General features: G+C 43.6%; 3 protein-coding genes across 8 annotated transcripts in view; 1 reads left to right on the top strand and 2 right to left on the bottom strand.

Moving 5' to 3' along the window:
- The window catches only part of SCML2 (Scm polycomb group protein like 2), a 71,755-nt gene extending 69,050 nt beyond the window's left edge, over positions 1-2,705 (top strand). For all 5 annotated transcript variants that reach the window (XM_054271366.1, XM_054271365.1, XM_054271364.1 and 2 more), the window contains one exon: positions 235-2,705. In XM_054271366.1, the coding sequence (XP_054127341.1) occupies positions 235-360 (126 nt within the window). In that variant the 3' untranslated portion in view covers positions 361-2,705. The remainder of the gene's footprint in view (positions 1-234) is intronic.
- The window catches only part of BEND2 (BEN domain containing 2), a 250,851-nt gene that overhangs the window by 58,528 nt on the left and 171,440 nt on the right, over positions 1-20,883 (bottom strand). The window lies entirely within an intron of this gene.
- Positions 12,787-20,883, bottom strand: part of RAI2 (retinoic acid induced 2) — a 43,432-nt gene continuing 35,335 nt past the window's right edge. Inside the window, exons 1-2 of one of the 2 annotated variants that reach the window (XM_054271374.1) lie at positions 19,901-19,950; positions 12,787-14,965 (exon numbers count right to left, since the gene is read on the bottom strand). In XM_054271374.1, the coding sequence (XP_054127349.1) occupies positions 13,190-14,860 (1,671 nt within the window). In that variant the 5' untranslated portion in view covers positions 14,861-14,965; positions 19,901-19,950 and the 3' untranslated portion in view covers positions 12,787-13,189. Of the gene's footprint in view, positions 14,966-19,900; positions 19,951-20,883 lie in introns of those variants that run through there. The other variant, XM_054271373.1, reaches the window with a different exon arrangement.

Here is a 20,883-nt window from a genome sequence, read left to right as displayed (position 1 = left end):
CAGTTTCTTTTATTTACTATTTTTTTTTTCTTTAACATCTCAAATACTTAATCACACATTAAAAAATACTAAAACTAATTAAATTTCAGTGGTCATCTGTAAATTCAAACTTGCTGTTTTATATATAGTAGATATATTTGTACTACAGTATAAACAACTATAATGTACTTTCCTGTTTTACTGTGCAGCTTGTTGAAGTAGTTGTCTGTTGTGTTTATTCTCTTCCTTCTGCAGGAAATTGATGGGAAAGCACTACTCTTACTGAGGAGTGATATGATAATGAAATACATGGGACTGAAGCTGGGGCCTGCCCTGAAGTTGTGCTACCACATTGAACGACTTAAACAAGGGAAGTTCTAGCCAGGGGGTACCACAGACGTGAGTTGGGGTCACACCAAGCTCTCAGGTTCACAGCCATCGCCTTCATTTGAAACGCTTTTGTTGATACAAACCTTTATTTTTTGAAAGTGGCCTCGAATTGTAAAAGAGACATTCAGGATAAAGTGGGGGGAGGGATTTGTATTACATTGTAGTATTTTTGCAAACTCTTTCACAGAAAGTTGGCAGGGAAGGACAGTTGATCATACTGGGTGTGGGCAGGTCTGGTAACAATGCTCTCCGAATCCTGAAAAGTGTGTTCTGAGTTACAGGCTTCAGCCAATGTGTTCATATCCAGAACCAAAACAGCTGAATCCCAAAGGGAAATAATAAATTAAACCAGCATCAGGTGTTAATATTTTTTACAGGGGTGGCTGTAAACTTTTATATTGCAAGAAAATCTTAAAATAGATTTCATCTCTGTAGTGAATATTCTGGTCTTTCAGAAGAGAGGAAGGGTAAAGGAAGAGAGGGCTTAATACAAGTATAAGCTTTTATAAAGTGTGATTATCAGTCCTTTGGGAAGTTGTGAGGACAAATGTATCATATATTGTCAGTTTAAGCAGGCAGTAAATATTTCTGTTTCATGGAAGGTCATATTGGCTGTATAAACAGCCATTTCTGAGACAGACTGATTTCACTGGAACAATGCATCCACATACTAAACATTCCATCTTTTTGCTAAGTTTGGCATGGATGTGTTCATGCTTTTTATGTGTACATGTGTATGTGTCAGGGAAATAAGTACTATATAAAAATATACATACACACTGTACGTATTTTTTCAGTTTTTTAATGTGTACTTTGCACTGTGCCAGAGAGAACTGTACAATTTCTTGGGGTTTTTTTACCAGTAAATTTAGTTGTGTATTACTTCCATTAGCACCTGTTTAATTTGTTCTTGGAGTCAGAAGGTGACAAACAATCAAAAGGTGTTTTTATTCATACAGGCAAGATCCCTGTACTATGCAATACTCCTGGTTATTCATCCCTTAGCTCTGAGCCATATATTCTGATATATATTTGGAAAGACACATTTGGTTCCAATGTTTTGGGTTTATATTTCCTGTGAGGAAGTGCTACTATGTAACTGATAAACCTTTTTTTGGGTAAAATTGGTGCTCTTTGTATAAGCTGCAAGAATGAGTGGTGATAATAAAACAGTTTGTTGTCACTGCCAGTTGTAAAATACATCAGGGACAAGAAAATATACTTTCTGTTTAGGAAATTGAATGTACTGTATGTAATAGTCAAGTGATAAAACTGTTTGTTAGGGAAGGTGTAGTCCTAAAAATGGTAGGATTTATTATATTTCTTGATGCCTTTTTATATGAAAGCATATAGTATAAATGTATTTTTTACAAATTCCTTTTTTGAAAATGACTTTCTTTACCCATAGACTGATACTCATCAGTTTTCAGCAAGGTACTGCTAGAAAACAGTGAATTTTGTGACTTACAATTCCAAGTATTTTGTTATTTTAAGTGACTGCAATACAATTTCAATTCAGAAAGTCATTTGGGCCCTGAGAATTGTTTTTGTTATTACATCATTAGGCATTTGACACTAAAGTTTATCTGTATCGATTTGTTTTGCATATCTTTTGTGGTGCATGTATGCTTAGATGATACAATACAGGCATGCTCTTTATACTAAAAAAAAGTCAGAGCACTGATTAAAGAAACAGAGTATTTTCTCCTGGTGTTAGAAAAATTCTGGCTTCACTTTCATATGGTTACACCAAGAATTATACATTAATGAAAACATCATTCCCCACGTGTTCAGTATATTGTTTATACATATATATAATTGTATACTACTTCTTCTATGCCTTATTATGCTGAATTTGGGTTCTTCAGCATAAAAAGATCCCATTCAATTTAAGTGGACGTAATTGGCTGAAAACAATATTCATTTTTTACATTGCCCTTGGCATACGAGAAACGAAGATGTTTGAATTTTCTGTTTGGTCTTTTGTACATGGCACTATTGTGGGTATAAATATTTGTTCAAGGCTTTCTGGGTACCCATGTGCACAAAGATAACTGTGATGTTGCTGTACCAGAATTTCTCCGTGTGCTGTTGCGTGAGTTTCGAGCATTCAGAGTCTTACAACAGAATATATTTTTTATTCTTTATTTTCAGTGGGATGTTCTTATCTAGCAAGAAAAATAAAATAGTTTGTTCCTTGTTGTAACTGTCTGTTCTGGTTGATGCTGTGTGGATGGGTGAGTGCTCTCTGCATAGGCAAGGGTGGCTGTCTGATCTGGCATTTGGCTGTTCTTGACAGTTCATGGAAACATCTGATATGAGGAGGTTTTAATGAAAAGGGTAAGATCATTCCAGCCTTGTTCATCTGAAGCAATTAATGTTTGAATTTGGGTTGTTCTGTGCTTTCAAAGTAAGAACGTATCTAGTTATTCAACTATTTTGTTTTGTATATCTCATTATCCAACTTAAAGCTTATAGAATTCTCATATAACCACTGAGGGAAAGAGGCTGATAAAAAATGTTTGTGCTGTGTTCAGATAAAGATATGAAGTATTTTAAGTCAAAGCAATTAATGGCAGTAAGTTTGAACTTTGTAGACTTCAAGCTTTCTTATTTCTGTGATACAGAAGTCTCTTGTTCCAGTGACTGTTATCAGCAATCAGCCAGTGCCTGAGAAGGAACTGGCACTTGATGAAAATTGCAAGTTGGCAATACCAGTAGTCCAGAGGCATTTTGCATCTGATCTCTCTCAGAGCACACTTAGTATCTTTTTGGTGTTTATTTGATATACAAGACAATGTGATTTAGTCTCTTTGTTTCTCCAATTGCTTTTCTATCAACATGGGTTCATCTCTTTATCTGCTTCTGTAACTTTTGGTCATCTTGGAAGACAGTGCCATAACTCCTCAGTGCATCGTGGGACTACTGGAAATCAAAATACTGCTGCCTGGGAGGACTAGCAGCTCTAAAAATTATTTTTGCAGAACACCTATGGAACAATGGAATTGAAGAAGGCTGAAGGGTAGGGTGTGGCAGCATACATATTGTAGGACTTTTTCACACATGTAGGAATGACAGTGAAAGACAGCAATATCATGTTACCAATGTTGGCTTGAAGGATGGAGCATCTTCCCCTTTTTTGTTGCTTTGGATAAAGACACACCATTTTTTATTTCAGGTGGTAGACACAGGCACAAAGATGTTCATCTCATTACTCATTATATTGGTAGAAGCTCTTCCTCTGCAGTCAGGGATATGATTTGCAAAAAGTGGTGTTAACCATCTCTGTAGCTCTGACAGTTTTATGTGAGTCTGTGGATGTGATTATGTAAGCCTGGAACATGATACAAAAATTTGAAATTTGAGTATCTCCAGTATTTTTGTAGAGGAAAAATGAGCCCTGGGGTGGGGATGACTAAAATCTCGAACTTTTAACCTGATCAGATACAAGTTTCTTTGTGCTTGTCTGTCCTTTAATTTAAGCTGAAATTCAGAGAATTGAAATATGGGTACACTGAGGCAAAGCTGGTATTCAGTAATTCAGCCATGTTCTAGGTAATGAGGTCCCCCTCCTCATTCAGCAGTGAGTCCAAGTTTTCCACAGTCTTCTTTTGTTAGTTATAGAATGTTGTCTATTTTTATGCAGGATCATGGAGAGAAACACATTTTAAAAGGGAATGATAGCAGCGTTTTTTTTCTTTGATTGGCCAGCTAGTTACATAATAGAGTAAAATGAATGAAGAGGTGTGAACCTCTTCCAAGTAATGAGTGTCCTCATCTTTTTGTTGCTCTTTCTGCCAAGTTGAGACTGTGTAGAGTTACACAGGCTTGGCTTAAAGAGGAAAAAAGAAAAAAGAGAGAGACCTCCTTAAGATCAATTTCAAAGGTCATCTATTCCTCCTCTCTATCGTTATTGCATGTAAAACCGTGGGAGTGAGTAAAAAGTGCTCATTTGGAACTGCCTAAGAGTGATGCAGGGAGGCAGAAGCTGATTTCATGTCCATTTTAGTGGTGAAATGATTGCTGCTTTTTTTCAGGCCTTGATTATAATCTTTCGCTCTGTAAAGCTTCCTAACTAGCCCATAATCCTGGGATTGTGTTCCCCAACTGTCAGTGTTCCTGTTGTTTCAAAGGTCATGCAGAGCCATTTTGAGACTTGTTAAAATCTGAAGAGTCTGTTGTAAACTCAGTGTTGTAAGTCTGCAACTGTATACATAACATTTTATATATATTTTTAGTGTGAAAACTGCAGAGATAGGGTTGGGGGGTTATTTAATGGTGAAGTATTTTTCTGCTTTGTTCTCTGATGGTTTGTTCTAAATAAATCCTCATTATTGTGGCTGTGGTAGATGACAGGAGTCCTGTGAGTACTTAAAATATGCTATTACAGTGATCCAGCGGGCTTTTAAATTCCTCACTTACATAATCATCCATCCCTGTCGTAGCAGATAATTTTGATAAGCTGTAATTTGTCCCATTTTAATCAGAATTAGCTTCTATCAGCTCCAGAATCTCCCAGTCCTGCTGTACATGCTGAGGAGTCCTGCACAAGCTGTTTCTCCTCATAGCTTTATGGAGCACTGCTAGTTTTATTTCAGCTTTCATTAACTGCAGGGGAACTGTTTAGTGCTGATAGCGAAGGTTGCACATCTCTACTTCTCTTTTTAAAATACACGAAGGCATTTTCATCCACAGAGATTCAATTTCCAGCTTCCGAAATCCAAGGCCTTTGAGGACAAACAGCACAAGCAAACAGATGCCAGCACAAGGGGAAGGGGAGATTGCATCCCATGTTGTCTGAACAGACAAGCGTGAACAGATGTACAGCTGGAAGCTGGCAGAAACCCTCTCTGCCAATGGTTCCTTTCTAGTTGTGACAGCTGGAAGAAAATGAATATGCCACAAAAGTACCATGACAATTGCCATTACCCTGTGTTGGCTGTCCCAGCTCTGAGGTCCAGATCTGGACAGACAGACTCATCTACCCTTCCAGGCGGATGCTGAGGCAATTGGGAAGGCAGTGGGAAAAAACCCATAATGAATGGGGGTACACCTTAGAAAGTCTGGTGTTCAAATGCAAGAGGTCATGATTTTGCTGAATTTTTCCCTTTCTTATATTTAGTTCTTTTTAGTAGTTATGGAGGCACTCTGTTTCCCCAAGCAATTGGGCTAATGCTGTCTAGATTTCCAAGAGTGAGGTTTTCAAACAGGCCTGAACTCTTCCACAACTTCCATCTCTCCATACTAGTGCTGCAGAACATGTTTCCTCTTATTGAAGACCGTTTTGAGGGAAGGATCTTCCCATGTGCTTTTTAATCCTGCATGTTATGAAAAGTAAGGGAAGGAGTCTGCAGCTTTTGCTTGCTTTATCTCTGATGTACCAGTGATTGCTACTGATTGCCTGGGGATGTGCATGGTGCTTACTCTGTTATGAACAGATGCCTCCCACCTGCACAGTGTTACTCAAGGTGTGATCTACAAAGTGCTTTTCTTTTTTAAGTCCCTGTGCTTATATGAGCAAAATTGTGAGGAGGGAGAAATTAATAAATAAATGCTCAGATTTAGTCCAACCTTGGTTTATGCTTGTACTTTAGGGGTGAGATGGAACATAATTGCCAATAGTTGTTATATTAGAACATAATTATTTATTAGATTCAGTGGGTAATGGGACAGTGGGCAGGTTTTGTTGGTTGGTTGGTTGGTTTTAGTTTGGTGTGGGGTTTTTTTTGTTTGTAGTGGGGTTTTTATTGTTTGTCTTGTGGTTTTTTAGTTTGTTTTTTTTTTTTTTTTTACCTGACTGCTATCAGCTGTTCATTTGTTTTCAAGAGGGCAGCTCAGCAAAAGGGAGCATATTACTTTCATACATCTTTGCATTCACTGTAATATATTAATTGTAATTGCCTGGGTGGTGTTTGGCTACAGGAAATGAACAGGTTGGGGAAAGTTGAAATGTTTTGAAAGAAAACAGAAATGCAAGGCTGGGATGAGTGATAGGGTTTGCTTGCAATAAACATAGGAAGGAAAATACATGAAGAATGAAGTAATGGAAAATTAGGAAGGAGAAAACCAGGTGGATATATCAAGATAAACTGTTTCAGATTCACAGATGACTTGTGTCTTTGACTTTTCATGTTATGGTGGGATTTTTAAGGGGAAAGTTAGGAATAAACATTTTGAACCATGTCAGGGATGTGAAGTCTTATCTTGACATGCTTTTATCTGAAAACAAGGGATGAATCCTTGTCATTCCCAACCCAGTTTTTGGGACATGCATTTTCTGTCCTTAAATTGTTTCTTAGATGCTGCTAACAATTCACTATTGGTATGACTTCCTTTAAAGCCAGAACAGTTGAGGGGCCAAAACCTGGGAACACACTTAATTTCTTGACATCACAGTTGTCCAGACTCTTTCTGAATGTAGTCCATGGGAGTTGAGGGTATGAGTGATCTGACCAAATACCAACATCTGCTTTAAGAGACTTCTTGACTCTACTGGTTTTATTAGCTGGTTTCTATCATGGGAAACTCAATACCCATTTCAGCTTTAGCACATGACCTAATCTCCCACCTAAAGTTCTCTTCACTGCAAGTAAGCTGGAACAACCCTCTTACTCAAGTCCTTCATTGGAAGACATTGGCATTGAGAAGCAAATGTTCAGGTGCACATTACAGTAACCAAGCATGTTGGCCAGGTGCCATGTTCTACCACACAAGAGCTTTAAAATCCAGTCGTTCAGAATACCTAGCCAAAATTCTATCCACAGAGAATATTTGTGCTTTCCTAGATCTTTGTTGTTGCACAGAATGCTGTGGTAAAAAGCAGACAGCAAGCACTTAAATATTCTGTAGGTGTCTTTAAACCCCACTCTGATCCCCATGTACACAAATACAGGTGGTTCTAGGTGAGTGTGGCATATGCATCACTGGGCTGTAAGATTGAGTGTGGTGGCTTTGTGCCATCATGGCTGAGCTGTGGAGGGTCTCTGAAGGGCAGGTACATGCTCTCTTATGCTGTATTGTGCTCTGTGGGCTAAGCTTTCAAAATACTTATTTTGAAACATTTGTTTAAAAAAAAAATCTACTTGTTACCTTTATAACTTTGAATGCAGGTAAGGTTGGGTTTGGGGTTTTTTTCCTCCATAAGCAAGAAATTACTTGTGTATCAGAAACCTCAAAAATCAATAGCTTTCCCATGCTTATTGGTGGCACTTCTAGGGGTTTTCTTTGGGTACAAAGGCTCCACAAAGAAGCACCTCCTTGTTTCGTGTCCAGTGGCCTGTCCTTGGTCTGTGAGATGCCAGTCTGGGACAAATAATTGCCTAACTTTGTTGCTAAGCAAAGAAAGATGGGAACTCCGTTGATGAGGATGTGGTGGGAAGGATGACATTGAAGCAATGCAAAAAATGTGACAGTTTTGGAACAGCTGTGGCCTAAGGAACATTAGTAATCCCAGGAGCAAGGTGGGGGCACAGGGTGATGCAGGGATGCAATGTCTGTTACCAGCGTTTCACTGGAAACACACTTCCAAACAGTGAAAAAATGATGTTCCACTTGGAACAAAGTAGAAATAGTCCTTCCTTCCAGATACTTGATTAGATTGTACCTCGCTGTTTGCTCTTTTAATTTTCATATCTTAGCTTGGAACAATCCTAATAATTTCAGTACTGAGATGTTATGGTATTATTCTAAGAGAGCTTGGGGTATGTGGGCACAAAGCAGTACTAAATATTTTAGTGATTAGTAATATTTTTACTCAAACATGAAAAAATGTTTCAGATGGTTCAACAACAAAACAGATTTTCCTATCAGGATTGCAATACCATGATTTTAACAACTGTGGAAAATAGGCTTTCCACACTAAAATTAGGGATTTGCTTGTGTGTGTCAGACTGCCCCAGAGTCCTCTGAATTGAAAACTTCAGCATTAGGGATATGTAGTATAGTCTAAGAGAAATACAACTTTAAATAGGAGGAGGAGGAAGCATTGGGGGAAAAAAGTGAAAGGTGAGTGAAAAAAGCAAATTGTACAAATTAACATTATTAATGTCACTGTGTCAGGCTGTCTGCCTTTGGGAAGGCAGGAACAGACCCCAGAGGAAAACAAGGTCCTTGACTGAGCCCTTCAACATGTTTTTATAAACTTGAGCACAAAAACAAACTAAAACATCTGGCACCAGGATATTATGCAATGTTGTTTTATGCTGTTTTCATTGTCTAATATTCTTCATGAGAACTGTTAACAAGTCACTTACTGTTGTCGGGTCACAGTCCCAAGTTGCCTCTGTGCAAGTGAAGGGGCACAGACTTCTCTGATTCATTCCCTTCCATGCTCAGTTTCCCCTGAAACCTTTCATGTGCATGTGTGTGAAGCTGATTCTTGAGCCCCTATGGGTCAAACCTCTGCAGAGATGTGCAAGGTCATGTAATCATCCCAGTGCTCTGGGAGGGCTGAGCAGAAAATGGGGAGAAGTGGTTTAAAAAGTGAGCAGTGATCGTGAGACATCGTGGCATATCAGTTTTAGAGCAGATAGGAAGGTGGGTGGTAGGAAAATTTAGGTCACACACGTTCCCTCAGGCATGGGAAAGGCAAAATCAGCTACCTTTGCTCTTCTGCTTCCCTTCACATTTCTGCTGGGATGGTTTTGCTGCCCCTTGTCCCCTGCTGTCAGGGCAGGAGGAGCAGGAGCTTGCACTGCCTTGTGTGTTCAGCATGTGTGGTTTGATACATGGTCTCCCCCAGCCCTCCCTTTTTGGCTGCCTTCAGCCCAAGACAGCATTGCCCTCTCTGGGCTCAGTGCCTGCCTTTCTCCCTGCTCTCACCGAGTGGCCTGAACTGTGTCTTTGAAGCTGACACCCTCTTTTCTCTCTCTGTCAGCAGCTCACAGCCAAAGGCCATAGTTTTGCTTCTCCCTTCCATTCTCTGTCTGGCAGCTTGCTAACTTCAATAAAGGTGCAGCACTAACAGGCTTGGATCTTCTCTCAGCTTCCATTGCCTGCTTTCCTCTTCCTATTTCCACCTTTTCCTTGCACTTACAGTTGTCTATGCCTTACCTGTTTGGTGTCCTCCCAGCCTAGAAACTGCCCAGTCCAGGTAAGCTCCCTGTCTGAGAAGCTGCTCATTCTTCTTTTGGATTAATTTATTTTGCTAACAGCTAACTCCATGTGTGGAAGCCTTAGGTGTGCACCCCTGGTCCTGAAGCTGTGTTTCAGGCAGCACTGGGGAAAGGCTGTCCCTGTGTAGGAAAGCTGGTGGATCTAAGCACTCCTGCCCCCAAGGCTGCCCTGTCCCATGGCCTTCATCTGAGATGTGCAGCCCTTCTGCCGGCCTTGGATTTAGTTTCTGGATTCCTACAAAGCCCCTGCCTGACAGGGGGAAGAGAGCAGAGGGAAAGGTAACACGACCCTGCAACCTTCTACCCTCTCACTCCCTCCCTAATAACATCTCACACCCCAAGTCCAAGTCACATGGAGACTGAAGCCAGCAAGGGGTGCCCCTAAGGGCACAGCTCCTCTCTCCCTCTTTTACCTCTTGCATATACTCATCACTGTAAAATGTCTTCTTCCTACCATTACAGCTTAATGACTTTCCCTTCAACTTCACTAGAGGTATTAATGTCTCCATTAACAGCCACCAGAAATGGAAGCTCCATATATCATAAGTGCAGCTCTATGTCCTTCTCCTCATACAGAAGTTTCAGCAGCAGTTAAAATGTAGCCCTGTAGAAAATTAATGGCCCAATATACAAAATCTGTAATTGCTGCTAGAGGCGAGGAGGAGGAGGTGAAAGTGCTCAATCTTGGTGTAATTAAGTACTTTGTTCTATGGCCACTTCTCCCCCGTGCTGATGGGATGTAGGACTTGAGCTTCCCACACGAGGGTGGTGGGAGGCAAGTGGTCCCTACTTAACATCATTTGCCCAACAGAGTTCAGCAGCAGGAGAGGTGCCAGTGTGGGGCTCCTCTTCCCATGGCACAGCCTTGAAGCCTGGGGTTGCATGAAATGGCAGCAGGGTAAGGGGTGCCAGCTCTCCTAAGCCTTCCTGGGAAGATGCCATTGAGAATATTCCCCCTGCAGTTTGAGCAATGGAAAAGCCAGGCAGTGGAGTGGGTGAGCCCCTTCTGCTCTGCTTATCCATTTCTAGAGGGGTGGCTCCAGCCTGTGTCACAGGCTCTGGGGATGTTGGTGGCAACCAACAGTGCCAGGGAGCCTGTTCATCCTGGCCCTGTAAAGTCAGGGAGGCTCTCCTGGGGTGGCAGAGAGGGATGCTGGGATAATTGGAGTCTGCTCCGGTTTTACTCAGCCCTGCTTCAGAAGGAAAAGGTTGCAGTTACTCCTCCAAGGGACAAGATGCAGCCACATGGCTGCTGGTCTGGTCTACTGTTACAACCAGCACCAGTTGGCTTTAAACTCAATTTGTTGTCCCCAGGCACTGGGTGTTTCGACAGTGCTTGTATGGGTTTATAATGTCATAAAGCTGATTTAGCCTAATTTGTTGTCAGGGTTTCTGGAGCCTGTGGTCAAATTCAGTTAAACCAGACCTCTCTGTGTGCAGAGTGGGCTGGGAGGTACCCTCAGCACTGATGCTCCCAGTAAATGCCTCTGAAGGAGAGGAGGGAAAAGCTGAGCACCTGCAGCCAGTGCCACCACCGAGCTCTGCCTGTCCCAGCTATCCTGTGGCCAGCAGGAGGGCAGCAGTGGGTGGATGCCCTCTCTGCCTGCTGAGGATGCTGTGGGGAATGACACACACAAGGACAGCAAGGAGTTGGTGCAGCAGATGCCACCACCAGTGTGAAACACTTCTTGTAAGAAAATAAATGAAATTTCTTTTGAACTTGCTTCTGTCAACTGCAAAATAAAAATGACAGCAGCCAATTCAGTGACCGCCTTATTTTACTGTGGTATAGCCCTTGGGAAAATTCACATTATTAGAAGGTTTTCTGACACTCAGGAATGGGCAGGCTGAAATAGAAGCGGACAGTGACAACTGGGATGGCCATCCCAAGGGACACTGAAATCCTCAGCCTCTGCACTGCAATAAACAGATGACATATTTCATTAGCAGTTTCTTGGAAGGAGAAAAACGAAGTAGCTGAGTATTTTCAATTAGAAAAAAAAAATATTTAAAAAAAATACAGTCAGATGACTAACCATTAATGAATCCATCAACACTTTACGCTTTTCTGAACATTGTCAGTTCTGCCACCTCAGGGAAAAATAAAAGGCTTTAAAATACTTAAAAAGCAAGAGTTTGACAGAACTGATGCTATGCCTATGTGAAAGTCTTCCATTTCTGTATTAAGCAAGTGATCCTTCAGCCAAGGAAACATAAGAAAGAAACATAATGCCCTTCCTAACCTCATAGTGCACATTCCATTTTCCAGAACTGGTGTCTGCTGCTATCAAAACTTGCAGCAGATTTTGGCATGACACTGGTGCCTATGGGTGTGGGTAGACTTGAGACACTGAAGCTTCTCCTTTGAGCAACTTCTCATTGTGTGAACAACTGCAAAAACCTTCCCAGAGCTGTCCAAGAGGAGTCTTAGAAACAGGCTGGTGGCAGCTAGGCAAAGGCAGGCACAGTTAGTGTGAGACAGCATTCAGCTGATGGCTTTACAATGGCTTTTTTTACTTAGATAGTCCGAGTCCCCTGCCAGGAACATGTAATTTGAAATTGTAACAAAAGTTTTCTACAGGTATAGCCACAAAAAATGCAGCGCCCCCCAAAAACTGTCCTCCTGCTCTCGCATTTGTCCTTCTGTCAGGATCTGGTTTTGCCAGTGAGCTGTGTGAACTCTGAAGCTGACAGAAAATAATTCACCTCCAGCTCATTTCCACAGACAAGTGCAGAGCTGTAACCTAGCAGAACTTTATTTTAATTGTACATTCACATTTCTGCATTGATGTGGGTGGCTTTGTACACTGCTGAGAGATAAAAGTTACACAGCTCTGCTCTTTTATGTGCATTGATTTCAGCCATCGAAGAAACATTTAAAACTAACAATAAACAATTTTTCCATATAGCTGTAGTCAGGCTGGGAAAAACTATGTGATTCTTTTTTCCCCTCCTGCCCCCTGGCAACCGAATTCCCTTGACTTTTAGGCTTTTCTATTTAAATGACTGATAACATTATTTAAGATGGTTTGCTATGGGTGTCTCACAGTGAACCTGTCTTAGGTGTGCACCAGGCTGTAGCACTCACTCCTCTGGTAGCTCATTGGGTGCACTGTTAGCAGCTGTTGTGACATGCTCTTCCACACTGCTGCAGGACAAGGTAATTTTTCTTAGCCTGCTATTTTTTTAACATTTTAGGCTCATCACAAGTCAGTTGCATCGCTTTACAGCTTATAGACATTTTGCACGACCTTCTTTGTAGCCTGAAAGCGATTCGGAAATGAGAAAAGAATGCTGCAACCAATTAGCACGTACAAACATTTATTTTGAAATTTCCATTCCGACTGTTATGAAGAGTTACATCATCAAAGCACTTTATGGCAGTGAAAATAGCTCTTACCCCTCTGACTCATCCATTACTCCATTAAAGCTGCAAAATGTGCAATCTGCTTGAAAAATAGGTTGCTTTTTATTCAGTTTCCCATGAAAAGTCAAAATTTGGTAACAAAAAAAACCCAAACAAAAACAAAAAAAACCAAACCAACCCAGCTTATAGGGCCTCTACATCCAATCCTCTCCCTCTTCCCCCAAAAATAACTTACAAAGATAGTTTAAAGTTTTAAATGAGTTTAAAACCGAGTGCATCTTTTTTTATTACTTTTTCTTCTTCTTCTCATAATAATCTTAAAATTCTAAAAACCCATAATTTACTTTCTTGGAAAAAAGGCAGCCAGCCGTTGCTTCTTGATTGGAAGAATATGTATCTCCGGCGAGTTCATTTTCTTTAGCTTTACGCTCCTGTTTTTGACGGGTTTCCTGAGGGCCTCGGCGCTGTCCCGGGGCTCGGGCGGGCTCTTCACATCGTAGCACTGCAGCACCGAGTCCTGGGGCAGGTCCCTTTTGAAGGAAAAGTTTTTGGTGGAGACGCCCGACAGGCCCTTGATCTTGCCGCAGAAGATGGTGGGCACGGCATCCTTGACGGAGACGATGACTTTGGCTGTCTGCGAGGTGCTTACGATCTCGATGTTGTTGCCGGCCTTGGGCTCGCAGCCCGCCCTGCCCGCCTGCTCCACCAGCCACTTCTGCGGCTGCCGCAGCAGCTCGGCCGCGCCGCCGCCCGCGGCCCTGCCCTCCGCCTTGCCCGCCGCCTCCGCGGGCTTGCAGGGGCCGAAGGGGGCGGCCGGCCCGGGGAGCTTGTCCGGGGCGGGGTGGGCACCGACCTCGGCGGTGGTGGCGGGGCTGGAGCCGGCCGCCTCCCCGTGCGGCCCCCCCGGCTTGCGACAGGAGGCGAGGGACAGGTCCAGAGCCCCGTCCTCGGGCGGCGGCGGAGGCGGCGGCACCGCCTCGCTAGCCCGAAGCGCGGGCGGCCCTTTCATGGAGAGGTCCAAGGCCTCGTTCTCACCGCCCATTTTGATGACAGTGTGACGGCTCAGCTGGGGAAACTCCCGTGGGTGGAGGAGCTCGAATGGCTTCGTCTCCTCCTTCTCCAGGGGTGTCTGGGTGCCCTTGCAGGAGTGCGGGGTGAAGAGTGGAGGCTTGGGTGGGTCAGGGGCCGCCTTGGCCTCGGCGCCGTGGGGCACAGGGATGGGGACAGGGATGGGGATAGGGATGGGGACGGGCAGGGGCACGATGACGGGGTAGGGCACCAGCAGCGTAGCAGGGGGCACCAGCGGGGACAGGGGCGAGCTGAAGGCCTGCGGTGGGAGGGTGGAGTAGTCGGGGGGCGGCTGACAGGGGGCTGAGCCCAGGGCGCCCTGTGAGGGAAACAGGTCCTGAAGGACGGCGGCGAATCCCGGGGTCTGAAAGACCGGGGGCAGGACGGGCTCCTGCGCCTGGCCAGAGGGCTTGGGGTCCAGGAGCTGGGGCTGCCCAACGGGGGTGGCGGTGCCGGGGAAGAGGCCGGCGTGCAGGGGGCTGGCGGGGCAGGCAGCGCCCGGGGGCAGCACCAGGGGCGAGTTCAGGTGCTGGAAGACGTGCTGCTCCAGGAGGACGGGCAGCGGGACCGGGCCCTGCGTTGTCATCACGTAGGGGGTGGCAGCGTTGGTGGCTGGCATCTGTGGGGCTGCGCTGCCGGCGACCTGCAGGTGGATGGGCAGGACCACGGGGCTGTCCCCCAGGCAGATGGGCTGCAGCACGGTGGCCGCCACCTTCAGGGCCACCCCGCTCTGCGACTCGGCCGGCGGCGTCAGGATGGAGGGCGCAGGGACTGTCACCAGCGGGGAAAGGGCTTTCTTCATCAGGTCGGCCGAGTTGATGTTCCAAGCCTCTGCTGTGATCAGCTGAGCCACCCCATTTTCCAGCTTGTTGTTGGCCATCGCCGAGGGTGAGTTGGTGACATCCATAGGCAGGTTGGGGGCATCCTTGTACAGCTCCTCCATGTCGCAGGACTTCCTGGGCTCTGCCAGCACCACCTCTACATCGCTGTCACTGGGACCCGCGGCGGCTCCGCGCTGCCAGGAGCATCAGCACCGACATAATTTGGCCTGCAAGCCAGAAGCATATTTTAGGCACCACATAAATCTCTTCCCTAAAATAATATTTGCAATTGCCTTTAAAAACCCCGTCACCAAAGAAAAGCCATTAAACGTTTCCACACTTCGAGCCAACGGCTCCATAATACAGTGCACTATACATACAGAGATGGGGGATATACATACAGCCCTGAGTGTTGTGCGAAACATTTTGAGGAACTTATATTTAGCCATAAACATGGCCTTAAGGACTGCCTGCAGCCAAAAAACCCTCTCAGTACAGCCTGAAACAAGAACTCAGGATGCCCATTCCACATTTTTAAACACAGCTTCACATAATGACAATGCACATCAGAGTTGAGTGACAGCATGTTGTTTTAACTCAAGCCTCAAAACAAACATTTCTAAAAATATTGCAGCCAAGAAATATTCAACTATTCGTGAAGGGTACTTCATTCCCCTTTAATACTTGTCCCTTTTTCCTCCTGAAAATGCTGAGTGCAGGATCAGAAAGGAGCCATGAAATGGCAAAGCAAAACCAACCAAAATTCAGTGTTTACCCTGCCACAGAGCTAGACAGAGACAGCAATGTGAACCAGGCACCTGATTCATTAAAGACTTGGGGGGGTAAAAAAAAAATGAAAACAACTTAAAATCCAGTTTGACAGCCCAACTCTTTATATCACCCAAGCAAATGGCAATTAAAAAAGGGCAAGGATGGTTTCTGTTCATGATCATGGTGTAATATGCAGCCTGTTTCCCCTAAAGATCAAAACTTCCCTGCCTTGGGGAAAAAAAATCCCAAAAAATCAGCAAATTAATGGCACTATGCATCCATTTATTGAGAAGGATAAAGAATTTGTCCCCTGTGAGCTGCTGCCAGCAGACTTTGGCTGATGCCTGGCTGCTTTACCTGGTGCTGCCCGTGCCTCTCCTGAAGTGTGAAGAGAATCCTGCCGTAGTAATAATCACCATGGAAACTTGTCCAGTTTCAACTCTGTTACCATGGGGAAGCACCACCACACCCCAAATGTACATTTTTCACCAGCACACAGCTGAATCCTGCTCCCTATGAGGAAATGATGTGCCATCACCACTGCCTGGTACCCAGGACATGGGAGGAAGGCACTTGCCCATGTCCTGCAGGCACACCGGTACTGGGATACCAGGAGATGCCAGGGAGGGCAGCCCCATCTGAAACTGAAATTGCCTGGGTGAAGGGTCCCAGCCTGGGGATGTGCCTAAGAGCACATAAAGAACTCCCTGGTTCTGGTGCTTACAGAAATTGTTTGCTGGCACAGATGTTTTGTAAGACCAACAAACCTGCAAAGAAGTCAAGGAAAAGGGGGAAAAAACCCAAAAGCCTACAAAGAGAGGCTAAAAAATGTCCAAGACAAGGAAGTGGGAAATCTACTAAATCTCTCCTGAGGTCTTTGAGTCCTTGAATTTGGCAGTGAGATACTAGAACAAGCACAGGACTACCTACAGAAATGCCAAGAATTGATAGCACAGGCTGGTTGGGTGAAATGTTAATAATTTATCAGGCACATCTGAGTTCTTAAAAAATTTTTTAAAAAGTAAACACATGAGTCATTTATTTTCTCCCCCTGCTGCTTGCTTAAGGAGAATAATTCTGGATTTTTCCCATCTCATGAAATGTTCTGCAGAAAGTATTCACAAATATAGGGCTGGGGTTTTTTTTGTTTGTTTGTTTCCTTTTTTCCAGCTTTGGCTGAGACAGATTACAGGAAGGTAGAGATACCCAAGCACTGAAAAGAGGAGGAAAAATCAAATTTCTTATTCAGAAAGTGACAAGTATCAACAAGAAAACCATTGGCCAGTGTTGTTTTGGAAAAAAAAAAAAAAAGAAAAGTTATTGTTTATAAAAATAAAGACTGAGGAGACAGCTCAGCAGATTAAGCTGAAAAAAACAGACATCGTCACTTCTGTTACGGAATTAAAAAGCCATTTTCTCTGCTCTTACATAATCTCCCTCCCTGTTTTTCAAATGACCATTTTGGTGTCTGCAGTGCACACCAGCATCTTTGCTCCTCCAGCTGCTGCAGCACAGCTGAGCGTTCTGCACATGACATTGCCTCTTCCCAAGGTTTCTGTTTGCTTGAGGAGTGTGAGATTGTGGTGTTTTCATAGAGAATTAATGATCTGGTGGGGACAGGAAATGACCCCCTGTTCCCCTGGCAAAACCATTAAACACCGAGAAACAGAAAAATTAAGATGAAAATTATGCTGTGTAAGAGACTTGAGGGATTAGCATGCTGTAGGGACCCATGGAGAAAGAGACAGATCATCACTGAAGATGAAAGTATAAAACATAATAAAACTCCCCCACTGCTGCTTTAAAAGGCGGCAGGGCTGGAGGCAGAGGAAATACTGAGATGAGGGGAAGAAGAGCTCATCTATCACCCTCAGAAACCATGGAGAAAAGCCTGTAAGCTTGGCTGGTTTTTTCAAAGCACAGTCAAATATTCTTTTCCACACTGAATCCTGTATGTACTTGGGATCTGTAAATATACATTTTTGGGAGCCAGGTCACTGCCTCTGAGAGAGCCTCTCTCTGTGAGGGGAAGGACACAAGAAATGTGAGGTGCAGCCCTTGACCCAGGTTTATGGGTTTGGGGTGGGTTTTCCCCCCTCACTTTTCCTAAGTAGAAGTGTACCTTTTTTTCTGTACTTCCAGTACACCTGCTTCTAGAACATGTCATCACTACAGAAAAAAAAATTAACATATATAAAAATATATATACATACTTAAAAATATTTCCTGATCCTGCCTACAGCCTGCAATTCGGCAGTAGCTGGCTGCCAGGTACAGTGGAGTCCAGCCCAACTTGATCCTGCTCCCTGTAAAGCTATTTTTAGTTTCATTTGGGAGGGAATCCCAGGGCTGCTAAACATGTGTTAGACTAAAAATCTTTTATCAAGGTCAGTAAACAGGCAGAGAGAAAAGGATCCAAGTCCCCAAGCCTCAAATGAGGAAACTTTGAAGATCTGAGATCAAGAGACAGTCTGAAGTTGTCCAAAGGTGTTTTATAGTTGCTGGACTCCTTTTTTATATACTATGTACACAGCGTACACCATACAAAACCCCAAATCCTCAAGGTAAGTGACTGAAACAAAAGCAAATTTTCAGTATTGGCAGTAACAGTGATAGCTGTACTATATTTCTGTAATAAAAAATTGACCTGAAGCTGGGGTTTGGGAACTTTTTGGGTCTTTTAAAATTGCTGCTTCACTACACGTAAATTATTCAGTTATCCAGTTTTTTAAAAAAGTTTCATGTATCTAATATACATAAAAGAAGGTAATGTAATCTAGAGGAAATGCCTTAATGCCTTTCCTCTGCCTATCATACCTCAGTCCTGGACAATCAATTTCACTTTCCCTACTTATCTATTTTATATTTAATTTGCTGTTTGTTTTAACTGAGAAGAAGCCTGGAACACTGGAACAAGCCCTACTGTAAATAACCCGAGCTTTCCCATCAGGGTGCTGATAAGAGCCAAGTTCATGGCACTAGGCAATGATGTGTGTGACTGTACAGGAAATGGTATCTTAGCTATACACAAATGCTTTGGAAGGGTAGTGATAACTCTAGATTATTTTTTTTATCTCCTGCTGATGGTTGTGCAAGACTTTTCTCAGGGCTGCTGTGTGCCGTCCTATGGGGCTGCAGCACAGCTCTCCCTGTGCTCTGCCTGCTCATCTGTACCATGGCTTGTGCCTTGTGTCTACACAGAACTCAAATTATACTGTGCACACCATGGGAAAGGATTAGATGCTCCCTTTGTGGGATGCTTAGCTCAGTATCTCCTGGAAAAATAGGGCTTCCCTTGAGTACAAACACAGTAACAAGCAGAAAATTTTAAATCTTGACTTAATAGAGCTGCTTGGGGACAAAATTGTGGTTGGATATGGACTTCAGTGTTTTCCCAAAAATCGCTGCTTGATGTCACCGATTCAGCCAACTACAAATCACCTTCCATGCTACAAATTTTGGTCTCTGTAGTTTCAGCCATATACAAAGGCTTTACCATAGTATTACTGGTGTTTTGTTGCTAGAATAGAAAAAACATATTTGAATAAAGTGAGCTTTCATATACCAAATACAAGGAACTATTACTACACAAATAACACACAGGTGGGGTCTCCCACATGTGGAACTCATACATGATTCAGCAATGTTTGCCCCTCACATTTCCCTCTGATTCACCTATTCATTCAGGCACCTGGGACTGAGAATCCTGGCTACCCTGTATATGCTTTTAGTAGTGTAATCCTCAAGCATCAAAGGGCAAAGGAGTAATCAGCTCACAGCTAGTAGCGAGCTTGCCTTCCCCCCTGTGCTGCACCATGTGTGGTGCTGTTTTTGTTACACCACACAGGTCAGTTGGGTACACAGGCACCATAAGGCCGGTGGGGCCTGTCCCCCTTCTGCCAGCAGATGGGCTGATGGTGAACACCTCCAAGGTATGGGCCAGGCAGAGCAGAGGAGACCCACAGGGTAATTCTAGAGGAGAGCTGGCCTTCATCCTCTTGCCAGCTCACAGCTGGACCCCAAACACAGTCCCACTGACTCTTTAAAAGGGGCTCAATGACCACTGCTTGGTCATCACAAAAAGGGAATCACCGGGCATGCACTTCTCTGTCTCCTCTAAGGGGTACCAAGGGAACATCCCAGTTTAGCTCTGTTCCCTTCTGCCTCAGTCCCTTGGCTCAAACACCCAACAACTAACTCCCTGTTGGGATTTAGGAGGTACCATTCAAAATCAATTGAGGGCAAGGAGAGAAAGGCATTGGAAAGATGGGCAGGATTCACTCTGGCACCAGCCAGAGAGAGAAGGGAGGACTACACCAGGGTATCACTGCCAGTAGGGAAGTTCCACCCACAGCCTTTGCTGCCCATCCCATTGCACATCTCCTGCCCACCATGCACGTATGCACTGCCTCATGGTACTTCTTACTCTGTGGAAGCTACACCATGGAGGATAAGCTGAATGCTGCCAAGGAGCAGTTAAAATAAGCACCTCATCAGATCACTTCAAAAGATGCTAGAGAAATAATGCTCCAAAGCAAATAATGCAACAAGTTTACTGTCCACTGCTGCATTTGTGGATCCTTTCAAGAAGCAAAGCTATGTGTGTCAAGGCTCCCATCCAAGCTGCTAAGCCCTGGGGAAACAAGAGAGAAATTAAATCATTACAGCAGTGCAAAATGGCATGTTATAGATGGGACATGGACAATATGTATACACTGCTTCAGCACACAGCATGATCACTCTCAAATGCAGCAGCCTGACTAGCTGATGGTACTTTGGTCTTTTAAATAGTTCAGTTGAATAAATACCATGGCTGTCTGCCTATTGCACAGGCTAATTGCCTGCAAAGAGCACGTTAGAGTCATAGATTTGCTAACTATATTGCTGCTGTCAACAATTTGTAGTTAGCAATACATTCCAGGGAGAAGTGAACTTACTTTTTTCTCGTTTAAAAACAAATCAGAGCAATTGAAAAAAAAATCCTATCATGGGCCTGAAACCAGTGCCTTCACTCCCAAGGGCAATATATACAAGACAGACAGTAAGTGCTGTGGGAAGAATAGAACACTTTCCTCACACATTTCAACCTGTACTGAATTTTTATACCCAATTTGAAAGCCTCACAAAACCCCCTACATTTGCACTGGAAACTGTGACATACCCTAAGCATAAGGGAGATGGCACTTGCTGCTGTACTCCTGGTTGCCTTTTCCCTTTTTCTTTTACTCCATTCACAAACTATTTCACTAACTGGTTGTAACACTTAACTGATGGGCTCTGCTTCCAAAAGGACCACTGCTTACACCATATACTCTATTACATGTAAGTCAGGACTATAAAAACAAGGCTACTTTGAAATTATTACAGATTGATC

The sequence above is a fragment of the Melozone crissalis genome, unplaced genomic scaffold, assembly GCF_028551555.1.
Source record: "Melozone crissalis strain CALT ecotype California unplaced genomic scaffold, PUWL_Pcris_2 ptg000013l_1, whole genome shotgun sequence".
NCBI classification, from domain to species: domain Eukaryota; kingdom Metazoa; phylum Chordata; class Aves; order Passeriformes; family Passerellidae; genus Melozone; species Melozone crissalis.
This window is presented reverse-complemented; position numbering and strand designations above follow the sequence as displayed.